This window comes from Pseudophryne corroboree, chromosome 5, assembly GCF_028390025.1.
Source record: "Pseudophryne corroboree isolate aPseCor3 chromosome 5, aPseCor3.hap2, whole genome shotgun sequence".
In the NCBI taxonomy this organism is placed as follows: Eukaryota; Metazoa; Chordata; class Amphibia; order Anura; family Myobatrachidae; genus Pseudophryne; species Pseudophryne corroboree.
The window spans coordinates 271,580,871-271,600,720 of record NC_086448.1 but is presented as its reverse complement, the minus strand read 5'-3'; the positions used below and the strand labels follow the sequence as shown (position 1 = coordinate 271,600,720).

Sequence of the window (19,850 nt, the reverse complement as noted above, 5' to 3'; positions counted from 1 at the left end):
TTTAACGGTATCCTCGAAGGAGCCTCCTTCCTGCCGGAGACGACTCGGGCTGATATAGTAGTAATCCCAAAGCCCGACAAAGATCCAACTAGCTGCTTAAATTATAGACCAATCTCATTATTGAATGTTGACTTGAAAATATACGCGAAAATACTAGCTAACCGTCTGGGTCCCCTGATGCCCGGCCTGGTCCACCCGGACCAGGTCGGCTTCATCCCTGGACGCCAGGCGTCTGACAACACCAGAAGGGCAATAGATCTAATATACTCAATCCAAAAACGGAAACCTCCCTCTCTCATTTTGGCTCTCGACGCGGAGAAGGCCTTCGACCGCATATCGTGGTCTTTTGCCTTTGCAGTCCTTGACAAAATGGGATTCTCCGGAAACTTTCTAGAGGGAATTAAAGCACTCTACCACTCCCCGTCGGCCCAGGTTATAGTTAACGGTGTCTCCTCCTCCAGTTTCGGGATCACCAATGGTACCAGGCAGGGATGCCCCCTCTCCCCTTTAATCTTTGCCCTAGTCATGGAGCCCCTAGCAGCAAGGATCCGTAATAATAGTGCTATCCACGGAATATCCACAGGCCTATCCGAACACAAGATAGCGTTATACGCCGACGACGTCCTGATCTCCCTCACTGACCCAGCCCAATCTCTCCCCGCGCTTTTATCTGAGATCAGCTCATACTCACAGCTATCAGGTTATAAAATAAACGTGAACAAAACAGAGGTCCTTAACTTTTATATCCCGGAAGCTCTCAAACAAGAACTTCAAACTATTCTCCCCTGTAACTGGCATACCAAGAAAATTAAATACCTTGGTGTGTACTTGACCCACCATCACCACCAACTTTTCCAAGCAAATTATCCCCGTTTATTACAGACAATTAAGGAGGACTTGGTGGACTGGTCCAGTTATTTTATATCATGGATAGGCAGAATTAACTCTGTCAAGATGAGCGTGCTCCCCCGACTCCTGTACTTATTTCAGACCCTCCCGATCTATGTCCCTACCTACGTCTTCAAGACTCTACAACGCCAATCCTCCCTCTTTATTTGGAATCACAAACGCCCTCGAGTCAGACTTAAACTGCTTCAACGCCCCTCCAGAGGCGGCGGCCTGTGTATCCCGGATTTTAAGAAATACTTTTATGCCGCGCAACTCGCTCAATGTGCACAATGGTGCAACGAAGGCGGGACACGGAAGGTCTGGGTGGGGATGGAGGCAGAGGAGACGGGCCTAGCTACACTATCCTCTCTACTGTGGCTTCACGGGAACCAGCGTCCCCGTGCGGCCCTATTGCACCCTGTAGTAAGTCGCTCCCTGGCAACATGGGACCTGACAAATAGACGATTCAGTCTGGCCCCACTCCCGTCCCCGCTAATTCCGTTATTTAACAACCCAGCCTTCCCACCAGGTATGAGCAGAGCCACGCACACGTCTTGGCGCAAGAGTGGTATTTTCTATGTAAATGATATCACCTCCACAGCTACGTTCCCACAATTCGCAGATATCCGTGAAGGAACAGTAATCCCCTCATCGGACTTCTTTCGCTATCTACAAATTAGACACTTCCACTCCACCATCACCACCACCCTTCTCCGCAGACATTTATCCCCCTTTGAACACATTAGCTGGAAACGCACCAACACTAAAGGCCTCATATCAGACATCTACACCCTCCTGGACGACCCCCCCACAACACCCCGGGCCCCTCATGAAGTGGCATGGGAAAAGGAACTGGGATTCACTATAGACAATGAGGACTGGGTAGATATATGGGACAATGCGGCTTCCAGCTCCATCTGTGTAAGAATTAAAGAAAATATCTATAAATTACTCTACCGATGGTATTATGTCCCTTCCCGTCTACATACTATGTTCCCCGATACTCCAGATAGATGCTGGAGGGGCTGTACGGACATTGGTTCATTCTTACACATATGGTGGGCCTGCCCCAAAATCTACACAATATGGGGTGAACTCATCACCATGCTCTCGCGTCTATTCGACACCTCCATCCCCTTCGAACCCCAATACTTTTTGCTCCCCATGACTCTTCCTACCCTCAACAGACATCAAAACAAACTATTCCGACATATAGTCTCGGCAATGACATGTCAAATCGCCACAGACTGGAAGAGCCCGACCCCCTCACCAATGCAGGGGATAATTTCTCGGATATGGTATGTCCACAAAATGGAATACATGACCGCAGTTATTCGTAACACCTCGAAGCAATTCGATAAAGTATGGTCCCCATGGCTAAACCTACAACAGGCCTCCTCCCCATTCATAACCTGACACGGCATGCCAAGGACCTATCCACCTCTTGCCCCCGAAGGCTACCCCTCCACCTCTCCTCCCTCTCTCTACTCCCCCCCCTCTCTTCCTCAACCGGAGGTGCCCAGCCTCCTACACTTTTCTGTCCTCTTCTGATCGCTCTCTGAGCACTCTCCTTTCTCATTTCCTTTGCTGACTCTCTTGACGGAAGGCCACTCCGTTGCCGAGAGTTTCCCACTTTTTATGCTCTAACCTGAATCTCTAAACACGGGAAAACATTAAAACAAAAAAAAAAGGGATCCATGCTGTTGTAGCAACAATTTACTGTACTTACATTTGTATTTTAAGCACCCAAAATGTTCGGGTGCTCTGTTATGTAATCATTGTACCTACCTCATGATCCATTCAATAAAATGTGTTTAAAAAAAAAAAAAAACAAAGAAGAAGGTGATTATTTATTAAGCATCAAATTGTGTTTATGACTGAAATTTAAAAAGAGCTATGGGGGTAAGTCAGACCTGATCGCTCCTCTGTGAATTTGCAGAGTTTGCGATCAGATAGTCGCCACCCAGAGTGAAAACCCGCCCCGTGCAAGTCTCTGTACACCGTGTGAAAATCTCTGCGAACGACGGTCAGCTGCAAATCCGTTCACAACTCACTCACCATCTAATGATTTTTCCAGTCTGTGCATATACCAGGACCTTCTCCTACAGTGCGATAGAATCAGGCTGATCAGGCCGGAGCTGACCTCACAAACAGTCCCAGAAAACGCTTAGGCACGCCTACGTTTTTCCTGACACTCCCAGAAAATGGGCAGTTACTACCCCCAAACGCCGGCTTCCTGTAAATCAACTTGCATATGCCTAGCGATCAAATAATTTGCTTGATTTTTTTCGCAGTTTGGCCTCGCATGTACGCACTACGATCCGTACTCACACGTAGTTGATCGATAATCGTCTACCTTGCGAATTCGCACAACAGCAATCAGGTCTGAATTGGGCCCTATGCCTTTACTAGCCGTGTTTTGTGTTTGAACCCGACAATTAGTAAATAAACCACTAAGACTCATTATTACATACAGTATAGACAGTATTGTCGGCTGAAACAAAATGTCACTGAGAATCAAAACTTATTTAACATATTTATAAACAGTTCATCATATAAAAACTCATAAACTAAAGTTTGCATTTGCAGTAGTCAACTCTTGCCTTACTTCATTTTCATAACAGATGGCATGGCCCATAGTCACTGTGCCTGAGGTACATCCACATAATGGGTTTTTGTCGGAGCACACCTTTATTTAGCACTGTACATTTTCTTGATACTGTGCAGAGGGCTATCGCCCCCAAATAAGTGACTGTCACAGTGTCCTTGTGTGAGCAGTAGTTGCTTTTTACTTTGCTCCTTATCTAGATCCCGACTTTAAAGATAGAAGATGTTTTCCCTAGCATGCCGGATGAGTAAAACCACCAGGAATATCAGGCACAGTAAAGATATTGCTGCAAACAGGAAGAGAAGTCCAGCAAAGACGGTGGGTCTCATGGGAAGAAGAATCAGGGGGCTTTCTGCCGGAATCATATTGGTGAGATTTAGCATGTAACCCAGAGACCAGGCAATGCTGCTATTTCCAACCTGTCAATACAGAAAAACAAAGATGTTACTTCAATACCAAAATACCAACAAACATCTGTCTGCTTCTTGCCTTCAAAACAGTAGCATGATTCAGTTTTTATCCCTTTGGTTGGCCCAGAATAATCCAAGATATTTTACTAAATAGGTAAGTGCAGTTGTAGTATTACTTTGATCCAAAGCACCATCAACCACCAATTGTTAATAAACATAAATGGTATGCCACCAATGGCCGATGTTTTTGCCATATATACCATGGTTCTTCCGCATCAGTGGCAGAAGATGCATTTTTTTATTGTTTTGCCTCCAGTGTGACGAATAAAGCTCCACCCCTTCTCTAATTGGCAATGTGGTTAGGTCCACCCTCAATCCCTGATCAACCCATTGCCCCCAGTAGGAATGCACATTGCTGAGTTCCCTACTTCTGCAATTTCCAGGAAACTTTGTTACTAGGTGGAGATAGCCCAGATTCCCAGGAGAGCATGTAACTTCACCAAAGTCCTTACCTGCCCGAAGTGGGTGGTGACATAATGTGTATAAGGTAATTAAGCCCCAGCCACATCAGCAAAAGCCCAAGTGTCATTATTTATTGCTATATTTGGGCTCGATGGTATAAATGCCCTAACCTACATGAGGATGTGAGCTGTGCAATCCAGTCCCAACGACGTTGCAGTGAATATACTAAACTGTAGGAATTCAAAATGGGCGTTTTCTGGTGCTTTTAGTGGCTGTTTATAAAAGAAAATTGTTATTTAAGGCTAATCTTGTCGTGTTTTGCCTTTAATAACATTACTGTTTTAGAAAGATTCTGCAAAAGGACAGAAAATTGCCCATTTTGAAAACTCGCAGCTTGATACATTTACTCGCTAAGTCATGGGTCTGCAACCTGCGGCTCTCCAGCTGCTGTGGAACTACACATCCCAGCATGCCCTGCCTCAGCTTTAGCATGCCTAAAAAGCAATGCTGTGGCATGGCATGCTGGGATGTGTAGTTCCACAGCAGCTGGAGATATGCAGGTTGCATCCATGCCCTAAGTTTTCTATCTCTGCAGATATTTTGGGAATTTAATGAGTTCATTTTAGCTTGCCTAACAATATTGTGTACATATTTTATTTAGTTGCTATTTAGAAGTTATAAGACTTTTAAAATAAGAATGTAATGCCAGCAGCTGGGTCCTACTGATTAAAATGACTATACTCCAAAGTCCTAAGGAGTTGTCATGTTTTATCCAGGTATAATGTATATACTTCTAAGTTATGTTTACATAGAGCCTGATTCAGTGTTGTACACAAAGTGGGTGCATCTGAAAAGAACTGTAATCATAGTTGGCCGGATCTATGTGGCTGCACCGCCCCTATACAGTCACATGGGAGAGCAGTAAGTACTTGCACCAGCTCTATTTTGGGTGCAAGAGATCTGTCTGAAATCACCGGATCTTTCTACATGCTTATCTCTGAATAATCACACCCATTTATGGAGATATGGCTGACTACTGTGTTATAGCCCCGCAGATCTGATCTGGCGGCCTCGGACACATGCGCAGTGCGAAATATCAGAGATGCTGCCACTTTGAGTTTGACCATGAACTAGACCTGTGCTGTACTATTTGTAATATTAATGCAGATGGCAGTTGCAGTTCCTGTTAACATGGAAAATGTAAGCACAGCTTAAATATACTTACAGCAAAACCATCAATGACACTTGCTGAATCCTGACATTCACTTTCCAATATAAAGGGGAAATATATCAAATCTTCTAAAGAGGAGAGGTTTGCTTTAAGTTATCATTTATCAAGCAAGCTACATCCTGTAAAATGGTAGCTAGAGACATCTCCCCCTTAATAGAAAACTATCACTGTAGCTGTTTATTGAGGTCATGGGTAGAGATACGCCTACTGATGTCTTAAGGGGGGTACTCATGGGAGAGATGTGTGCTGAGCGATCTTAACACAGACCGCTCAGCACACATCTCACCCCTCTCAGCACAGCGCGATGTGCTGAGGCACCGGCGATAGCCGCGCATCGCTATCGCTGGAGGGCATACACACGGCAGAACCGTGCTTAAAATCTAAGCAATCTAGCAAGATTGCTTAGATTTTAAGCACGGATCTCTCCGTGTGTACCCCCCTTTACTCCCGGCATCTGCTGATAAACATGAGGAATTCTGTCCCGTCTGGGGTCCTTGGGTGGAATTTAAGGAAACCAGGAGTTATGCTGTAGCTTGCACCTATAATGGAGCCAGTACTCCTCATGCACACCTCCTTGTCTATCTCTGCATACCAGGAGAGCAGAGCTGCTCTCCTGAGACGCAGAGAGCTCTCCAGTAGCAAGTAAGATCGCACCTAATTTATGCACGCCCACAAAATGGAGTCTGAACAGCCAAGATACGCCTGTGCTTACCTGACCACTCCCCCTTCCCACCCCCAAATGCTATCTTCCGGTCACTCACTTTGCGACTAATTCCTCAGTGCGACCGCAAATTCAATTCACTCGTACGTGTGCGCACTGATGCTGAGACGTATTCGCAATAAGAAAACATAGTACGTACAATAGCCGCTTTGCAACTGCACCGTAATAAGCCTCATTGTGCGCATGTGCTCAGCATTCATTCACCGCTGCTCTGATCTGGCCTTATAGCATTCTGTTAAAATATGCTTTAGTTATGAGTCGACTTTTTCATCCTCGTATTGCCTCCTTTCTTATGTTATCTAGATACTTTATTTTATGTGCAGTTCTATATTTTGTATTGTTCCTTATGCTTTTACATTGTGCTTGTTAATATCAATAAATCATATTGCAACTAAAAACATGATTTTGCTCTGACAAATCATGTCATATAAAAAAATACTTTTATGACAGTTCCAAGTAGATAAAATGTCAAATTAATTCACAAGTAATAAATATTTAAAAACAAATTGGCAGTAATTATCATTTCTCTTACGTCCTAGAGGATGCTGGGGTCCAATTTAGTACCATGGGGGTATAGACGGGTCCACTAGGAGCCACTGGTACTTTAAGAGTTTAATAGTGTGGGCTGGCCCCTCCCTCTATGCCCCTCCTACCAGACTCAGTTTAGAAAATTTGCCCAGAGGAGCAGGTCACAGATAGGGGAGCTCCTAGGAGTTTTTTTAGTTTTATTTTTTTTATTAAAGTTTAGAGTTTGTTGTTTTAGAGGAGGGCTGCTGGCAACAGCCTCCCTGCTTCGTGGGACTTCCTGAAGAGTTAATTGTTCTCTACTCCGCTGACAGGACACTGAGCTCCTGAGGGTGCTGATCGCAAGCCCACGAGGCGACCGCTCACTCCCGCAGTACGGACGCCACCCCCTCACAGAGGCAGAAGATAGAAGAGTGGAGAGTACACTGCCAGCATCAAGGTTAGCAGGTCGCCGGAGGGTATGGCGGCACAAGGGTTGGAGCGCAGCTCTGACAGGCTGTGCTCCTAGAGGCTCAGCAACATCCCACATGCAGACGCTGGAGGGGGTCCTGAGCCAGCGCAATTAACCCTACACTGGTCACATTGTTAACATAGGCTAATCCCGCTGTTAACACACAAATCCTCAGGCCAGTATAAATAATAAGTGCGGGAAGCCGCGCCAATGCAGGTGGCGGGGCTTCCTCTCAGAGCGGATCCAGCACTCACCAGCGCCATTTTCTCCCTGCAGATCATACAGACAGAGACGCTGACAGGGAGCGATGTCCTCCAGCGTCCACCGTCATGACGAAGTGTTATATCAGAACTAATTACCCTATTAAGGATAGTTTGTAAGCGCCGGGCTTTTATCATAATAACTGCCTACAGGGGCGCAGTGTGCCTGGCTCCTTATACTATGTGACTCTCTGAAGGTGCTCTGGGGGAAACTGTATCTGACATTTTCCTGTGTGTGTGTAAGTGTGTATATTCCACATTACCATGTCTAAGGATTCTGTGTCCTGCGCTGCAGAGTGTTTATCTTCTCCTGAGGAGTCTATTCCATGTACTCAAGACTGCCATATCTTTTCTCAGGTTTCTGAATCCCAACCCGCATGGGTGGATTCTTTAAGGGGAATGATATTTCAGATTTCTACAAGGATGTCACATACTGAGAAAGAGACGCAGTTTTTGAGGAAATCTTTGGAGGGTTTACAGTGTTTGGCCCCCACTACTTCGTCAAAAACCCCACCTACATACCCACAAAAGCGTACACTTGCCCAGATAATGCAAGCTGACACTGATACCGACTCTGATAATGGGGACAGTGAGGGGGATATGCAGGGGGGGATGCATCCCTTGCTAAAGGGGTGCAACTGATGACTGAATCCATTAGGGATGTTTTGCACATTACTGAGAAGACACCTGAGCAGAAAGAGGAATCTTATTTTACCGTAAAAAATAAATCCTCGCTTACCTACCCTGCTTCTAAGGAGTTAAACTCCTTGTTTGAAAAATCCTGGGAAAACCCAGAGAAAAAATTCCAGATCCCTAAGAGAATTCTCATTGCTTTTCCATTTCCTGAAGAGAACAGAAAAAAGTGGGAAAACCCACCTATAGTAGACTCTTCTGTATCTAGGTTGTCTAAAAAGGTGGTTTTACCTGTCCCCGGTTCAACCGCCTTAAAGGAGCCGGCTGACCGCAAGATTGAGATTACGCTCAAATCACTATACACTGCTACAGGCGTGGCTTTAAGGCCCACTATTGCGTGTGCTTGGATTTCTAAAACTATAGTAAAGTGGTCAGGCACATTACTAGAGGAATTAGATACTATGTATAGGAGTGACATTGACTTGGTTTTTATGTCACATACAGGATTCTGCAGGTTTCATGGCGGTGGACATGAAGGACATTGGCCTGCTTAATGCACGGGATACTTCCATGGCAGTCTTGGCACGTGGAGGTCTCTGGCTACGCCAATGGACTGCGGATGCGGAATCCAAGAAAAGTGTGGAGAAACTACCCTTCACAGGTCAGGCCCTGTTTGGGGAAGTGCTGGATGCGTGGATCTCCACGGCAACTGTGGGTAAGTCAACTTTTCTTCCCTCCGCAGTTGCAACGGCTCGGAAATCTTATCCTACACCTCCACTGCAGTCCTTTCGGACCGCAAAATTGAAAACATAAAAAGGCCCCCCCACCTTCTTTAGAGGAGGTCGGGGAAAATCTAGAAAACCTGCACCAGCAGGTTCCCAGGAACAGAAACCAGGTTCTGGTTCCTCAAAATCTTCGGCATGACGGTGGACCTCCTAGCCTGGAGATCGGGCAGGTGGGAGCGAGACTAAAAGATTTCATTCACGTTTGGGCGTCATCGTGCCTAGACCCCTGGGTAAACGATATTGTTGCCTAGGGGTACAGACTGGAGTTTCAGGAACTCCCACCTTGCAGATTCTTCAAATCAGGCTTACCAGCTTTGCTGACAGAAAGTACTATCCTACAGGATGCCATTCAAAAGTTGGTACGAACAAATGTCATTGTTCCAGTTATGCCTCACCTAACACACAAGGGTTATTACTCCACACTGTTTGTGGTTCCGAAACTGGACGGTTCGGTAAGACCAATATTGAACCTGAAGTCACTGAACCCCTACTTAAAAGGTATTTAAATTCAAGATGGAGTCGCTGAGAGCGGTGATCTCAGGTCTGGAGGAGGGGGAATTCCTGTTATCCCTGGATATCATGGATGCGTACCTTCACATTCCGATCTGGCCGCCTCATCAGGCTTACTTACGATTTGCACTCCAGGACTGTCCCTATCAGTTCCAGACATTGCCATTTGGCCTCTCCCCTGCACCAATGGTATTCACCAAGGTCAGGGCGGAGATGATGTTCCTCCTCCGCAAGCAGGGAGTGAACATAATTCCATATCTAGACGATTTACTGATAAAGGCATCTTCCAGGGAGAGACTGTTGCAGAGTATTGCTCTCTCAGCTCAACTACTTCAGGATCACAGGTGGATCCTGAACCTTCCAAAGTCACATTTGGAGCCGACAAGGAGACTGCCCTTCCTGGGGATGATTCTCGACACGGAAGTGCAGAGGGTGTTTCTACCGGTGGAGAAAGTGTTGGTGATCCAATCAATGGTCCAGGATGTCCCGAGGCCAGGCCGAGTATCGGTTCATCAGTGCATTCGCCTTCTGGGAAAGATGGTAGCCTCCTATGAGGCTCTACAGTGTCAGGTTCTGTCTAGTTTGTGTTCCCGGAGGGGGCGCTAGTGGGTCAGTGGAGATAGGATGGAGAAAACGAGGAGGCCGGATAGGATTCCTGTGCATGTGCGCTAAGTTGTTTATTAAACAGTTTTAACAGGTAGTATGGCAGCAGGAATACTTGATGGTAACAGAGGATAAGCAATAATGATTAAGTAGTAAAGAAGTTGAAAGTCTTATGGCAAAGTCTGTATGGTATGTAACAATCGATCAGAGGATCGATGTATCAGTGTGGAAACCGATGGTTCCTGGATCATGGAACACAGCAGGGATGATGGTGAGAATAGCAAGCCAGGTAACAGTTGCAGGAGACAAGTGTTGAAATCCTCAGTGCAGGTTGAATAACACTGGCAGCTTGCAGGCTGATGAACAGGTGTAGATAGTGAGATGCACCTGGAGGAAAGTCTCTACTGCAGAGGGCTGGAGCACACTGTAGCTGGTAAAGGTATGAAGCTGGATCACAGGTACCCGGGTTGCTGGTGCTTGTAGTTCCACAGCAGTACAGGACCAGACTGGAATGTAGAGTAGATTCACAGAGGAACTGAAGAGGCTTAATCACAAGCACCCAGGTTGCTGGTGCTTGTGGTTCCATGGCAATGCAGGATCAGACTGGAAGGCAGAGTAGGAACTCAGAGGAACTGGAGAACGGAGCCAGTGACACAGGTCAGAGGAATGACACGAAGTCCAAGGCAAGGACTGACTCACCCTGCTGCTCCTGATATACCCCCCGGTCTGCAGGTATTGGCTGGGAGTGAATGGGGAGGTGCGGCCAAGCTCCGGATTGGCCGATGCGAAGGAGCTGATGGGAACTGTCATGGCGGCGCCCATGCCGCGCCCCGGCGGGAACGCAGCGTGCATGCACACCCGCTGACAACGGGAGTGTCCTTAGGCCCAGGATGACATTTGGCGACAAGGTGACCAGTGGCAGCGAGACATGGGAGCCCCAGATGGAGACCGCACCGGCGGACAGATGCAGCTGCAGTAAGTCGATTCCTGACATACAGTAAAAGGTGGCCATCCACTACTCAGACTTGTCTGAACTGCAGATCTCATCAGATTTCTCTTGAGCTCTCCCGGGAGCTTCCCGGGAAACGGATCTGACCCTGGGCTTAATTTTCACTACATTCACTTCAGATATATCTGATGCGATCTATCATGTGCCAGATCGCATCAGATATATCTGATGCACACATGCTACATGCGATTTATCTGATGCTGCTGCTGCCGCTGTTCCCCCTCTTGGTGGGTGGGAGTGGCTAGGGAGATGCCAGTCAAGTGACGCTTCAGATGAATCTGATCAGATACATCTGAAGTAAAAAAAACAATCCGATGTGCACCTGTTTTCTTCAGATTCAGATAAATAGTTGGGGCAGCCTCAGAGATCTGTAGTTCAGATATATCTGACACGGGAGTGCGCATCGGATCGGAAGAGCCATCCGATGTGACACTTTTCTTCAGATACGACGGTCAGATGTGTCGAAATCTGAAGAAAACTGCCCAAATCGGACTAGTGGATGGGGGCCTTAAGGAAGATTCCATGCACGGTTCTTGCAGCTGGACCTCCTGGACAAGTGGTCGGGATCGCATCTCCACATGCACCAGCAGATACGCCTGTCGCCAAAAGCCAGCATTTCACTCCTCTGGTGGCTCCAAACTTCTCACTTACTCGAGGGACGCAGGTTCGGGATTCAGAATTGGATTCTTCTAACCACGGATGCAAGTCTCAGAGGTTGGGGAGCAGTCACCCGGGGGAAAAACTTCCAAGGTAGGTGGTCAAGTCAGGAGTCTCTCCTTCCAATAAACGTTCTGGAAGTGGGGGCAATATACAACGGCCTTCTACACATCTTCTGAAAGATAAAGACATTCAAGTTCAGTCGGACAACTTCACAGCGGTGTCCTACATAAATATGCAGGGTGGAACGCAGAGCTGCAATGTTAGAGGTAACAAGAATCCTCCTCTGGGCAGAAAGACACGCGGTGGCGTTGTCAGCGATCTTCATTCCGGGAGTGGACAACTGGGAAGCGGACTTCCTCAGCAGACACAATCTCCATCCAGGAGAATGGGGCCTCCACCCTGAGGTATTCGCAGAGGTAACAAGCCGATGGGGCGATAGACATGATGGCCTCTCACCTCAACAAGAAGCTTTGGAGGTACTGTTCCAGGTCACGGGACCCACAAGCAGCGGTGGTGGACGCCCTGGTAACTCCCACGTGGGTGTTCCAGTCCGTATATGTGTACCCTTCTCTTCCACTCATCCCAATGATTCTAAAACTAATAAAAAGAATGAGAGTTCAGGCGATCCTCATTGCTCCGTACTGGCCAAGATGGGCTTGGTACGCGGATCTTCTGGAATTATTGATGGAGGATCCGAGACCTCTTCCTCTTCGCGAGGACCTTCTATTACAGGGGCTGTTCGCCTATCACGACTTACCGCGGCTACGTTTGACGGCATGAAGGTTGAATGCCAGATCTTAGTTCGGAAGGGCATTCCAAACAAGGTAATTCCTACTCTGATCCAATCTAGGAAGGGAGTAACGTCTAAGCATTACCATCGGATTTGGAAGAAGTATGTGTCTTGGTGTGAAGAACGGTGGAGTTTCAATTGGGACGTTTTCTACTCTTTCTGCAAGCTGGTGTGGATGTGGGCCTATGCTTAGGCTCCATAAAGGTCCAAAATTAGGCCTTGTCCATTTTCTTCCAGAAACAATTGGCTGCTCTCCCTGAGGTTCAGATATTCTTGAATGGAGTTCTGCACATGCAGCCCCCCTTTGTGCCTCCTATGGCACCTTGGGATATTAATGTGGTGCTGCAGTTCCTGCAATCGGATTGGATGAAACCTTGACAGGAGGTAGAGGAGGTAAAGTTTCTTACTTGGAAGGCGGTCACACTGGCATCTGCAAGAAGTGTGTCGGAATTGGGGGCACTGTCACACAAGAGCCCCTACTTGATTTTCCATGAGGATAGAGCTGAGCTCGGAACGCGTCAGCAATTTCTTCCAAAGGTTGTATCGGCTTTCCATATCAACCAACCTATTGTGGTGCCAGTGGCTACTGACAACTCTATTACCTCAAAGTCCTTGGATGTTGTGCGGGCTTTGAAGATATATGTGAAGAGAACAGCTCGTCACAGGAAGTCGGACGAAGTTTGTCCTTTATGATCCCAACAAGATTGGGTGTCCTGCTTCTATGCAGACAATTTCTCGCTGGATCAGGCTTACTATCCAGCATGCTTATTCTACGACTGTATTGGCAATTCCAAAATCGGTTCAGGCCCACTCTACCTGTAAGGTGGGTTCTTCCTTGGCGGCTGCCTGGGGTGTCTCGGCTCTTCAGCTTTGCCGAGCAGCTACTTGGTCAGGGTCGAACACATTTGCTAAGTTCTACAAGTTCTATACTTTGGCCTCTGAGGACCTAAAGTTTGGTCAATCTGTTCTGCAGGAACCTCAGCACTTTCCCTCCTGTACTGGGAGATTTGGTACATCCCCATGGTACTAAATTGGACCCCAGCATCCTCTAGGACGTAAGAGAAAATAGGATTTTATATACCTACCGGTAAATCCTTTTCTCGTAGTCCATAGAGGATGCTGGGCGCCCGCCCAGTGCTTCGCATTCCTGCATTGTTACTTGATTAAGTATTGTTGGTTCAGCCATCGCTGAATCATTTCTTTTTGGTTAGCTTGGCTTTCCTTTTGTTATGTGTGAGCTGGTGTGAATCTCACCACTATCTGTGTATTTCCTTCTCTCAAAGTATGTCCGTCTCCTCGGGCACAGCTTCTAGACTGAGTCTGGTAGGAGGGGCATAGAGGGAGGGGCCAGCCCACACTATTAAACTCTTAAAGTGCCAGTGGCTCCTAGTGGACCCGTCTATACCCCATGGTACTAAATTGGACCCCAGCATCCTCTACGGACTACGAGAAAAGGATTTACCGGTAGGTATATAAAATCCTATTGTCAATGTGAATGTTATACAATACCTCAAAATTGTATTTTTTAAATGCTATTTAACAGCTTATTTTATCTGTCTCCTTAATTGTTGGAATTCACTGTCTGAGAGCTGCAGTATGCAAATGAAAGGAAGGATACAAATATAAAATACTAGCTGAATACCCATGCTTCGTTACGGGATGAGGATGGTAAATTTGAATTATAGTTCGTTAATTTATGTTGGTTGGAGATTTAGTATATAGGCATATCTTGCTTCCCTGACCCACTTTGTGTAGTGGCCAGACCCCCTTTTGGTCCCCCAAGGAACCCTGCTCTTCCCACTATACAACTCTCAGTGTGTGGGTTCATACTACCTCCATTCCCCTTCTGACATCATGCCACTGCCTCTGTCACATGCAGCCCTGTCCTGGCTGACGTATCATGCATCTCCTAATATACTCTGTGCTGCTGGGTACCCTGCTCCTCCCACTGAATGACTCTCAGCGTTTGGCTGCCTGCTACCTCCATTCCCCTCCTCACATCATGTCACTGCCACTGTCACATGAAGCCCTGTCATCACTAACATATCATGCATGTCCTGATATAGTCTGTGCTGCTAGCCCACCCCTAGGGGTGCTATGGGTGTGTTACCTCCACAGTGTTTGTTCCCAGATTGAAAGTCATATGTGTACCAACTTTGGTGAAAATTGCACCAGGCATGCCAGAGTTATGCTGTCTGCTGAAATACTCTGTACTGATGGCCCACCCCTAAGGTTGCTAGGGGTGTGTTACCCCACAGTGTCTGTTCCCCAATTGTAAGTCATATGTGTAGCAATTTTGGTGTAAATTGGTCCAGACATTCCAGAGTTATGCTGTCTCCTGATATACTCTGTGCTGCTGTCCAACCCCTAGAGGTGCTAGGGGTGTCTTACCCCACAGCGTTTGTTCCCAGATTGTAAGTCATATGTGTGCAAAGTTTGGTGTAAATTGCTCCAGGCATTCCAGAGTTATGCTGTCTGCAGAAATACTCTGTGCTGCTGCCCCACCCCTAGGGGTGCTAAGTGTGTTACACCCACAGTGTTTGTTCCCAATTTCAAAGTAATATGTGTACCAAGTTTGGGGTAAATTGCTGCAGGCGGGAAAATACCCTAGATATTTTTCTATTAAAACCTCCCTTGTCTAAAGGGGCTATCTCTTCCTACTGGAAAAGAAAAAGAGGGGAGGCTGCGCTTCAAGGAGAAAAAAACAATAATCCACTAAATGTGTACAATTTGATAAATTTATTAAAAACGCTAACTGATCAAAAAACAGCAATATTCCGTACAATTAAATGTGCCATGTGCATACAAGAAAGGAATAAAAAGTTTTTTACCCAGAATAATGGTTCAGGACATGTGTCATATAAGCTCTGAAGGATCCGTTCCAAATATTGCCCTAGAGTGTTAAGAGTCCAGTTATAATCCACTGTAGAGAGTCCCTTTTATATGGTATTTAGAGAGTCCTTTATAGATTCCATATGCCGCTAGAGGATTAAAGATGGAATGCAATGTCCCATATGCAGTGGTTGGATGGTGCCTCTCTGGGACTCCTCTGGATAGCTGGAAAATTGATAAGGGCTGGTCCGGATCCAATTGAGAAGAAGTCCTGCTCCAAAGGGTAAAGAACTGACGCGTTTCGCTGCATATGCCTTGCAGCTTTTTCAAAGGTAACTTTGAAAAAGCTGCAAGGCATATGCAGTGAAACGCGTCAGTTCTTTACCCTTTGGAGCAGGACTTCTTCTCAATTGGATCCGGACCAGCCCTTATCAATTTTCCAGCTATCCAGAGGAGTCCCAGAGAGGCACCATCCAACCACTGCATATGGGACATTGCATTCCATCTTTAATCCTCTAGCGGCATATGGAATCTATAAAGGACTCTCTAAATACCATATAAAAGGGACTCTCTACAGTGGATTATAACTGGACTCTTAACACTCTAGGGCAATATTTGGAACGGATCCTACAGAGCTTATATGACACATGTCCTGAACCATTATTCTGGGTAAAAAACTTTTTATTCCTTTCTTGTATGCACATGGCACATTTAATTGTACGGAATATTGCTGTTTTTTAATCAGTTAGCGTTTTTAATAAATTTATCAAATTGTACACATTTAGTGGATTATTGTTCTTTTCTCCATGAAGCGCAGCCTCCCCTCTTTTTCTTTTCCAGTGTAAATATATTGGGAGTGACTTCCCTCTTAAATTTGGCTGCCGCTTAGCCGAGCATCTCACCTCACAGCGCCCGAATACCCTTGGGTATATATTATCTCTTCTTGCTATCTCTTCCTATTATATATTTCTTCACCAAAACATCGATTATTCTTTGATAAAAACTGGGATGACTAAATGGCTGGAGCATTTCCCCTCTTTAACAATAGAAGATCTCTTAAAAATGTTGTCTGTTTCGGTCACCACGGTTCCTGCAGCAAAGTATACTGAAATGTATTATAATATATTCCATCGTTCATACATATCTCCTCATAGGGAATATACAATTGGTACATTAGCAGATCCCTCTTGCCCTAAATGTGGCCACCCCTCCGCTGATTTATATAATTGTTTTTGGGCTTGCCTATTGATAAAGAGGTTCTGGTTGCACATTTGGAGGTTCTCTACGACACATTTAGTCAGTTATGCTCCTTTTACACCTGAATGGGCGATCTTTGGCATACTGGAAAAGGGGGTGTGCTCTCTCTACAATGGCGCTGGTCTCTCTTACGGTCACCTATGTATGTAGATAATACCCAGGTGTCAAAGTGTATGTTGAAACACACTGGTATGGTAAATAAAATTGAATTTAATACAATACTAACATGCAATGTCTAAAAACAGGCAATACATAAAAAAAAACATAAGTGGACTGGGAACAGGCCACGGGGGGAATGTGATCCTACTGATGCAGGTGGAGGAGCTGCAGGTGTCAAATAAAGGCAGGGTATCCCGGGAAATACCCTGCTGGTGGCTCCTCTGATCGAATTCCCTTCCAGGCAATCAGGAAAACAGTCCACCAATCATCCCGGGGGGTGGGCAGCGCCACAAGGTATCACCAACGCGTTTCGGGTCAGCCTGGTCCCTTCTTCTTCTTGCCTTGAAGATCTTAGTATTGTATTAAATTCTAATTTTATTTACCATACCAGTGTGTTTCAACATACACTTTCACACCTGGGTATTATCCACATACATAGGTGACCGTAAGAGAGACCAGCGCCATTGTAGAGAGAGCACACCCCCTTTTCCATTTTGCACTTTTGTACTGAGCCCTTAGGGAGCTCTGGCACTCTCCACACGGCCAGCTGTCTCAGTCCTATACAGCGCAGACTTGCTACCCCCGCCTTCCAGTTTGCACAGATCTTTGGCTTACTACCTCCAGGTACTAGAGCCCTAAAGCAGTTAAAAAAACTTTTATTGGCTGTTTCCTCGGCAGCCCGAAAGTCAATCCTACAACTGTGGATACAAAGCTCAGCCCCAACTCTAGAGATGTTCAGAGAAAAACTATTTTTTATTTGCCACATGGATTGGCTGGAAGCCTCTCTTAAAAAAAGAATCGCGCACGGAAAAATTATTTGACACTTGGGAAAGTTTCATTGAAGTTTTGCTCACCCCTACCAAAGAAGCTATTATACGCTGTTTCCGAAATACTTTGTGGTATGAAACTTGAGTCTACTTACAAAACCCCCCGGTGTTGGTGTAGGTCATTGTCCTGTGGGTATTGGTCACGGCTCTGGACCTTGTTTACTTTATGCTCACTTCATGTTTATTTAACACTAAAGATATAATTTGTTTCTATTCTCATTGACCGAACTGCCTTATCACTTATAACAAATGATATAAGATTTCATTTTACTGTACTTCTCTTATCAGCTGACATGTTAATTGTGATCTATTTGTCTGTCTGCTACAATAAAAGAAATGTTTAAAAAAAAAAATTGCTGCAGGCATTCCAGAGTTAGACATACATACATACATACATACATACATACATACATACATACACACATACACACATCCATTTTTGGCGATTTCCGTGGATGGGCAGTGACATTTGTAAAACTGGTTCTTAGCAAGCATCGGGGACCTAAGGAGAAGCTACCTGCCAAGTTTCAATCAGTGAGTCAATCTCCTTTTTTGCCATATATATATATATATATATATATATATATATAGATTAGAATTATACTGTAAAACTACACACCTTCTATTTCACACACTCAGCTAGCCAAATACTCAGTAGTTTTATATGAAGATGACAAACAAAGGTGGCAGAATTTAGAACTGTATTGAAGTAATTTAACCCACTACTTTTTGCAGAAGACAATTGTTATTAACACATTTTAGTGTAATAAATGTTCATTTACCTCTTTCTGAAACTGAATTTGTGGCCAAGATTCAATGCCAAATTTATATCCATGAACTAATAGATAGTAGATATAATTAGCTGAATAGCAATAGGATCTTGCATATTTTTCATCAAATTTAGATAGGATTTGGGGAAGCTGCAAAGGAAATAAATAGCATCCATTACCATCAGCAAGATTTCATACATCTAGAGTACATAGGCATGTCCATCTCTTCATGAAAAACTCTGTTTTAACAATCCAGCACTTTTTAAAATATATATATGCTACTAGTATTTTGGACCCATCATTTGTTAGCTATCATGCCTGGCATTGCAGGTTTCTTTTTTTTACTGTCTTCCCCCATGTTCCCATCTATGTCCCGCTTTGCCTATCTCTCTCATCTCTGTCCCTCATGTGCCTCTTTCCCATCGATCTGTCTCGCTGTTCTCTGCTTCTCCTCCTCTCTCATTTCTGTCCCGACTCCATCTTCCCTTCTCTCTATCTCCTCTCATTCACCCCTGTTTCTCTATCTAATTTTTAGGGGGAATTTATCAAAGCTTGGAGAGAGAAAAGTGGAAAGAAAGTCCCAACCAATCACCTCCTGTAATTTTTCAAACACGGCCTGTTACATGGCAGTTAAGAGCTGATTGGCTGGTACATTATTTCTCTTCGCTTTATCTCTGTCTAAGCTTTGCTAAATCTCCCCTCCTCTCATCTCATTAAAAATAGGATTTTGGTACCTACCGGTAAATCCTTTTCTCTTAGTCCGTAGAGGATGCTGGGGACTCCGAAAGGACCATGGGGTATAGACGGATCCGCAGGAGCTTGGGCACACTATAAAGACTTAAACTGGGTGTGAACTGGCTCCTCCCTCTATGCCCCTCCTCCAGACCTCAGTTAGAAAACTGTGCCCAGGAGAGATGGACAATTTCGAGGAAAGAATTTAATGTTATAAACACGGTGAGTGTCATACCAGCTCACACCTCAAACACACCGTAGAACGTGGCATTCAGTAGAATACCAGCCAATGGCATGAACAAAACACAGCCACATGCTGAGAGAATATGTAACACAACCAGTGTGTCCACAGAAGCAAAAATACGACCCCGCATGCTATGTCATGAACAACGGTAGCAACCGCCAGAGAAGACACCACCAGGGTGTAACCAAAAGCAATAACTGCAGACACCGTACGCACTGGGACGGGCGCCCAGCATCCTCTACGGACTAAGAGAAAAGGATTTACCGGTAGGTACCAAAATCCTATTTTCTCATACGTCCTAGAGGATGCTGGGGACTCCAAAAGGACCATGGGGTTTATACCAAAGCTCCAAAACGGGCGGGAGAGTGCGGCCGACTCTGCAGCACCGAATGACCAACATAAGGTCCCCAAAAATCAGGGTATCAAACTCGTAGAGCATCGCAAAAGCGTTTGACCCCGACCAAGAATCCGCTCGGCAAAGTT

The 19,850-nt window shown here is 45.5% G+C and overlaps 1 protein-coding gene across 2 annotated transcripts in view; it reads right to left on the bottom strand.

Moving 5' to 3' along the window:
• Nucleotides 1–3,411: 3,411 nt before the first annotated feature.
• ENTPD3 (ectonucleoside triphosphate diphosphohydrolase 3) overlaps nucleotides 3,412–19,850 on the bottom strand; it is a 160,436-nt gene continuing 143,997 nt past the window's right edge. For both annotated transcript variants that reach the window (XM_063922331.1, XM_063922330.1), the window contains 2 exons: nucleotides 18,404–18,541; nucleotides 3,412–3,915 (listed from right to left, as the gene is read on the bottom strand). In XM_063922331.1, the coding sequence (XP_063778401.1) occupies nucleotides 3,706–3,915; nucleotides 18,404–18,541 (348 nt within the window). In that variant the 3' untranslated portion in view covers nucleotides 3,412–3,705. The remainder of the gene's footprint in view (nucleotides 3,916–18,403; nucleotides 18,542–19,850) is intronic.